The 7,515-nt window shown below is 42.0% G+C and overlaps 1 protein-coding gene across 1 annotated transcript in view; it reads left to right on the top strand.

Annotated features, from left to right (window-relative positions):
- The first annotated feature begins 2,027 nt into the window (after positions 1–2,027).
- Positions 2,028–7,515, top strand: part of LOC140464977 (acidic amino acid decarboxylase GADL1-like) — a 123,105-nt gene continuing 117,617 nt past the window's right edge. The window contains exon 1 of the mRNA XM_072560687.1: positions 2,028–2,244. Coding sequence (XP_072416788.1) covers positions 2,181–2,244 — 64 coding nt within the window. The 5' untranslated portion in view covers positions 2,028–2,180. The remainder of the gene's footprint in view (positions 2,245–7,515) is intronic.

The raw sequence follows: 7,515 nt of genomic DNA, 5'->3' as shown, positions 1-7,515 counted from the left end.
TAAGTCAGAAAGAGCCCATTGAGTCCATCTTGTCCCCATCCTTCCCTAACGTTCCACCAATTCTCTATTGACAATTCTCTTCACAATTCTCCCTTCAACCATTCATCCAAATTCTTTTGAATCTGCTTCAAACATGCTTTCATAAACATGGTCCGGATCGTAAAAACACATTGGGCAAAAAATGTCTGTTATAAAGCAGAGGTTGACATCCCCCACTTCCGCACAACACCCCCCCCCCCCCCCAGCTGAGAACTAAAACTGAAATTCCCAAGGAGGAACACCTCACCCTATAATCTATAAAAGATGTGTGAAAAGTGGTATAACCTGCTTTTCAGAAATTTCTAGTGTTAAATTAAATAAATCCCTGACACTCACTCTAAAATCAACAAGTAAAAATTTACGTATCTAACTCTAACAGTGAACAAATTAACTAAGCCATTAACAAACCGAATATGTTCCTTCTAACAACTAACTATTCTAATGGTATGCTGTTCCAATGAATACAAGTCCCAGACATAAAATAAAAATTAAATTTATTCTCTTGGAATTACAGCCAGGTTATGCGTCTTCTGGAATGTTCTGTGCCTTCTCTGTCGATTCTTCTGTCAGGAATGCCTTCTCCATTATTGGTACCATTGCTGTATAAGTGGTGCTTTGTCTAAGACATAGGTGACTGTGAGACCCACTAATTCTCTTTCGAGAACTGAGGGCTGTTAGCTCTAGCAGATGGCAGTTAGCTCTGGGGTGTTTGTCTAACTGCCGCCTTTTATATCCTTGATGACAAATCAATATTTCTTACAATAGGTTTCGTCTGATGTTGTCAAAACCTTCAGATTTAAATTTAATACGTTTTTGGTACCCAAGTGCCTGGTTCAAATTGATTTAAATACAAAAATTTCTGTTGTGTTACTGGTGCTTGGCCTGCTAACTGTATGGCCTTCAATACAAATGTTTCTGTTCGGGCTCTCTATGTACTTGCATTTTAAATCTCCAAATACACAAAAACACCATCTTTTAAAGGGACTACACAATGTTTTCCCTCCTAGCATTTCACAATTTTACAAACACCAAATCATAACTTCTTGCCTCCCAATCGACAATTACTCTACACAACTTCGCAACAGATTTCACGTCTCTTAAATGGGGCTTCATATCCACAACACAAATGGAATTTCACAAAGACAACATTGCATAAAAGTTGAAAGGATTACAAATCCTTAAAGCTTATTGGGATATATAAAAAAAGGTCAAGAACAGATCATTCTGTTCCTTGTACCTATTCCATATTTAATTTAACCTGAATAATTGTTGTATAATGTCAGATCTTCTATAATCTTTGTTTCATATCCTGTGATACAAAACCTAACAATCGCAATCTTACAAATATAAATTGTTAAACTAATTTAATGCTTTTCTACTAGATTCTTTGTTTTTGCATGTAGATATGTCTTAATACTTTTTCAGAAGTTTAATGTGTTGATTTGTACAGTTATGATAGTTATGTGATTCCATGTATGTATTTATTTTAGTAAGCCATAAGCATACTGTTTAGCTAATGCATATTCTTATGTACAGTCACAAATTGATCTCAGTACTGACTCACCTTTTATATATATTTGATTTGTGGATGATAAATATGGGTATGTTCCAGAACTGTGCAAGTAAACTTGCTCAGATTCATTTTTGTTTTATGTATATGTTTATATTTAGATATTTCTGTGCTAATCTTAGTTCTTTCCCATCAGCTTTTAATATCCATTTGTTTTATATGGTCAGAAGGTACCCAGTACTTTTCCACTGGGTTTATATATACTTATTCATACTTATGTGCAATATATACGGATCAGTGTCTAGGCTTTGGTATTTTTCCACTGGGTTTATATATATATATTTGCATGTAATGTATACAGGCCTGTGTCTCGCATTCAGTATCTTTCCACTGGGTTTACATTGTGTTCTACACTCACATGTGCAGCTTTCAGTACTTTTCCACTGAGCTCCACAACTGCACTTCCCATTCTGACGTCAAGGTTGCTGTCAGCTTCCAGCCGGCGATTGAATTGTCTCCACGCCCATCTCCTGATGCTTTTCTATCTCGTCCCCCTCTCCCGATCAGTTATTTTGTTTTGTATCTGATCAAGTGACACGGACAAGGGGATCACAACCTTCCAAAAGCAGCGATGGAAGACACGAGCCGCAAAGCAGAGACAATGGACATCCTGGGATATAACGGTTCCACTGCGGGTAATGTTCATTTGTGATGCTGCAGCCTGTCTCTGTGTGTGTGTGTTACAGGTGTCAGTGCAACAGCATGTGGGTTTAAAGGGGCTCCGTTCCTTTATTTTGCACCGTTTTGGCGTTTTAATGCGCAACAGTCCAAGTTGATTGTTTTGCACTGGCGATGAGCACTAACAGATATTTGGATAAAACAAGAAAAATAAGTGAGTTCTCATGAGAACTGCTTTTGAGTTCATTCCTAACGCAATTTTTCGTCCCGTTAACAAGTTTGAAATCAGCCCCAGAAATGAACAATAAATAATGTTCACCTTGTGCGCGTGCAAAGAACAAGTGGTTTTTAAGATGTGTTTGAATTTAGCCGCTCGAATTGGTTGGATCCCAGGATAAGTGAGTGATCCATTAGGGTCGTCCCTGGCCAGAGGACTGGGAACTGCCCAGTCTCCTTAAGCCCCAGCGCACCTTCTCCCCTCTGATCTCGGCTGATGCAGCACTGGAGGACACTCCGGCCATTTGACCCACTCCCCTACCCCTGTCTCCCACATTGCGGGCTTCTCCCTCCTACTTGTGCTGCTCTTTGACATCCACTGTCATTTCCGTGTTGAGGGGAGAGGGGGGTGTGGGCAGGGAGGCCTATTAACACACCATCTGAAAACCAGAGGATGCTGGAAACCTCTCCCTCCACCATCCTCATGGTTCCCTCCTCCAGCCACCCCCACCCTCCCCACCTCCTCTAGCTGGTGGTAATCAGCCTAATTGGGCAAAAATTCCACTGCTACCGCCAGAGAGCAATTTCGAATGACCAGAAGTGTCGCTGTCTCTATGGAAACCCGAGATGCAGTTGATGCAATGGGCTAGCAAGTTGCTGCGAATTGCTGCATGGAATTGTTATTTTTGTATTGTGACCTTGAATTAATCGGATTTATCTCCAAGGCGTCTTCCTTTCCTCAATATCAGAGAGAACACCAATCCTGAGCGGGCATCCTTAAGAGGATATGACATTTAATTCCTTTTCGCAAAATCCTTAAAGAGACCCATAAAGAAAATGACCACTGTGTGTGTGTGTGTGTGTGTGTGTGTACACATTGGATGGTGTTGTTTGGTTTCTCCTCTCTGGATTACTTTCCAGTCCATCTCGGATGTTCTCCAATTTCGCAGCAGGAGGCGTTTCTTGCCTGTAAACTCCACCCCTCACTCCACACCACCTATCGTCAAAAAAAACAATTTGACTTTGCAGCTCCATTAGATTTGAGAATATTCTTGCGGCACTATATCAAATTAAGTGACACAATGCAGCAAGGTCATCTATGTGCTTTGAACTGTTGGATCTTAGGAAATTACAGAAAAATAGATCAAATACAGAAAAATGGATCAAATTCGGAACGATTGTTTCTGGGATATTCCTGTAGTTCTACATTATTAACTAATGTTGCTATCACTCATATTGCAAAGATTGGTTGTGCAGAATTTCCATCAGTTTGATCTAGAGTTGTTGCACAAGGAGAGGATATAACTCAATTGAATACATAGATCGGAAACATTAACATTGTTTAGAAGGATGCTGTCCTGCTGTGTAAAAGAAATCGGCGGACGTTTTCTGGGGAATACTGAAGAGCAGTGGTCGCAGTGTCACACAAACTGACAGCGCAGGAAGGGAATATTCTGTCTGTTGTGCTTATGCGAAAGTATTTTGAGTTCATCCCACTTCCCCGCTCTTTGCTCTGAGCCCTGCAGTTCTTGTCAATTTCAAGCTTTTGAAAACTGTTAGTGAACCTGCTTCCATCACCCTTTCAGGCAACAACATAACATTAGAAGCCCAGGATTCTAGGCTTTTTCACAAGTATCTGCTTGTAAATAAAAGAGAACTGTTTGTGGGGGAGATTGGGCTTTGAAAAATAATGTCCCAAAGATGGCAACTGTTGGAAGGGCATCACTGTGAGGCATTCATTCCAGTTGGCTCTTCTTGGGGCCACTGTAACCAAATGTCTGCACAATGGAGCATGCTGGTGGATTGACATGATGGTGGCAGGTTATTTTGGTGTTAAATGCCAGGTTGCATTTCTGTTGTTAGTGTGTTGATCAAATGTGGATAGTAATGGTTGTTAAATGAAAAGCAAAACAAAATGCTGCAAAAGCAAACTTAAGGAAAAGGTGTTTAAATTTTGGTAAAAATAGGGGAATGAAATTGAAGTGGTGAAAGACAAGAGTAACTAAAACAAATTAAGATTTTTCAATAATGCAAATAAGTATAATGTGAGAAAATGTGAAGTCATTCATTTTGTAAGGGAGAACGAAAGGACAGTAGTATTTAAGTGGAGAGAAACTGCATAAAACTGCAACATAAAAGGACTTGGGAATACGTGTGCAGCAGGTAATCAGGAAGGCGATGGAATATTGGGCCTTATTTCAAGTTGGTTGAAATATGATAGGAAGGAAATCAACTGTAACAATGAGACCATACCTGGAGTACTGTGAACAGTTCTCGTCACCTTATTTAAGGAAAGATATTATTTCATTGGAGGCAATTCAGAGAAGGTTTACTAAGATGATCCCTGGCTTGGAAGGATTGTCTTTTGAGCAAGGGATTATATTCCTTGCAATTTAGAAGAATGCAAAGTAATCTCATTATGACATATAAGATTCTGACAGGACAAGAGAGGATAAATGCTCAGAGGATATTCCCCTCCTGAGAGAGTCGAGGCCAGGTGGAATAATCTCAGAATAAAGGGGAGCCAATTTAAAACTAAAATGAGGATGATAGTCTGCTCTTAGAGCATTGAGAGTCTTTGGAACTCCTTGCCACAGAGAGCTGTGGAAGCAGAGTTGTTGTGTACATTTAAGGCTGAGATAGAGTTTTGATCAGTAGGGGGAATCAAGGATGATGGAGAAAATGCAGAAAAGTGGCTATGAGGAATGTGTTGGATCAGCTATGATCCTAATGAATGGTGGTGCAAATTTGAGGGGCCAAACAGCCAACTTCTCTTCCAATTTCATGTGGACTTATGGTTTTAAAAGAATAATGCTATTTTTGTAACCTTCAGTCTCTATGACTATCCCCTGACTCCTCAATTACCCCTTGATTATCCGAATATCTGCTGAACCCCCTAACCAGACACAACTAGCTCCAACCACCTGACCCCAACTATCCCCTAACTCCCTGATTATTCCCCACTACCTGAATATCTCCTGCACCTCCTACCAGCAGACCAGATACAAATAACCTTCACCACCTGATTACCTCTTGACTCCCTCAACATTCTGAATGGCCCAGACCTGACTATCCTGAACCTCTGATTATTCCCTGATACCCAACTACATCCCTGACACTCAGTTACACCCACAACTTGCCCGACTACACCCCGGACCCCTGAATACCTCTTGATCCATGGATTACCCTGACCCCTGACACCTTGACTTCTGTCTGCCATCTAAACATCCCCACCCAGTAATTTCTTCACCTCCTTTGAACCTCCTGACTACCTAGCCCTAACCAGGGTTGACTCCCATTCCACCATCTGACTACCCTCCCTCCAATTACCTCACTACCCACCCTGCCAACCTGACCTGACTACACTCTATTACTAGATAAAACTCCCGCCTCCACCAGAGTTTGTTCCAGACCTACCAAATCATCCCCAAGCCCCTCAGCTGCAATCCATTACAACCTGGCCGAATACTCAATCCCCTCACCTGCTTGCCAACTTAACGCCCTATCTATTGTGGTTCTTTGACAAAATGAGACTTCATCGTCACACCCTCCAGGAATATCTGACAAATCAGCCCCACCAGCACCACCTCCCCACCTGTAATTTTATCACAAGGTATCTGTTAACCAATACTCTGGCTCTGGCATACAGTCATGGAGTCATACAGCATGGAAACAGACCCTTCAGTTCAACCAGCACATACCAAATATAATCCCCAACTAAACTAGTCCCACCTGGCTGCTCCTGTCCCATATCACTCCAAACCTTTCATGTTCATGCACCTCCTGCCATTCCTTGTCACCTTTCCTGACCCTTGCTTACTTTTATGGCTACTGGCCCATTAAGTTCTGTTCTAAACATTTTTTTATAACTATTAGCCTGTTTTAAATCCTGATTTAATTCAAGTGATTCTTCTTGATTCATTCCAACACTCTCAGGTTTTACTGCCCTCCTGAAGAACTTCAAAAGTCTTTTAGTTCCCAGCCTTCTTGGTGATAGTGGCTGGCGTTCTAAAGCCTCTCCAGTCTCATTGGATTGTACATTTCTATTTGGGGGAGATTGGGATTATACCTTTTCTTACAAGGCTCATGAAATGTTTGTGCAAGTTAACTTGGCATCTTTATACTCTTCCCCCGTGCTGTTTCATCTGCATGCTGGAATATTTCTGGATGAAAAGCTTTTATTTTATCAATTAGCAAGGTTTATGACAATGTTTACGATTCCTTTTGCTACAAACTCATGGTAGCTATTCTGGTCACAGTCATGTCTGAGCAGAAACTAACTTCTAGACATTGGTTTTGCAGGTTGAGTATCTGTGCAACTTCAAAACCAGCAATTCTCCTATACATGTCCTGTCTCCTAACACGAGAAGCACTTGGTTTCCCACTTGATTCACATCTGGATTCCATCTTTTTGCAATTGTGGATAGTTTTACTTTCTTTGTCTGGTTTGTGGTATTTACTTCACCCATATCTCTCTCTAGTCTCTGAGTTTCCTGACCCTGGCATCCCTGAAATCATAGGTCTTTGTTTTAACTTACATTCATCAGCCAGAATGGCTGCCTGTCTGTCCCCTGCTACCCAGAGACCATTCCCTCCACGACTCCCACATTAGGTCCACACCCCACACCAACCGACCCTCCAATCCTAGCACCTTCCTTGCCACGGCAATGGATGTAAAACCTGCACCCACACCTCCTCCCACCTCACCTCCATCCCAAAGGATCCTTCCACGTCCAAACACTTCATCTACTGTATCCGCTGCTCTCAATATGGTCTCCGCTATATTGGGGAGCTAGGATGCCAACTTGCAGAACATTTCAGACACACATGCACCAACTAACTCCACCGCCCTCTGGCCAACCACTTCAACTCCCTTCCCACTCTGCCAAGGACGTGCAAGTCCTGGGCTCTACCATCACCAAATCTAAGCCTGGAGGAAGAACACCCACCTTCCGCCTTGGGACCCTCCAACCACATGGTATCAATGTCAACTTCACCAGTTTCTCCACCCCCACCTTATCCCAGATCCAACCCTCCAACTTGGCACCGCTCTCTTGAACTGTCCTGACTGT

The sequence above is a fragment of the Chiloscyllium punctatum genome, chromosome 41 (assembly GCF_047496795.1).
Source record: "Chiloscyllium punctatum isolate Juve2018m chromosome 41, sChiPun1.3, whole genome shotgun sequence".
Lineage (NCBI taxonomy): Eukaryota > Metazoa > Chordata > Chondrichthyes > Orectolobiformes > Hemiscylliidae > Chiloscyllium > Chiloscyllium punctatum.
This window is presented reverse-complemented; position numbering and strand designations above follow the sequence as displayed.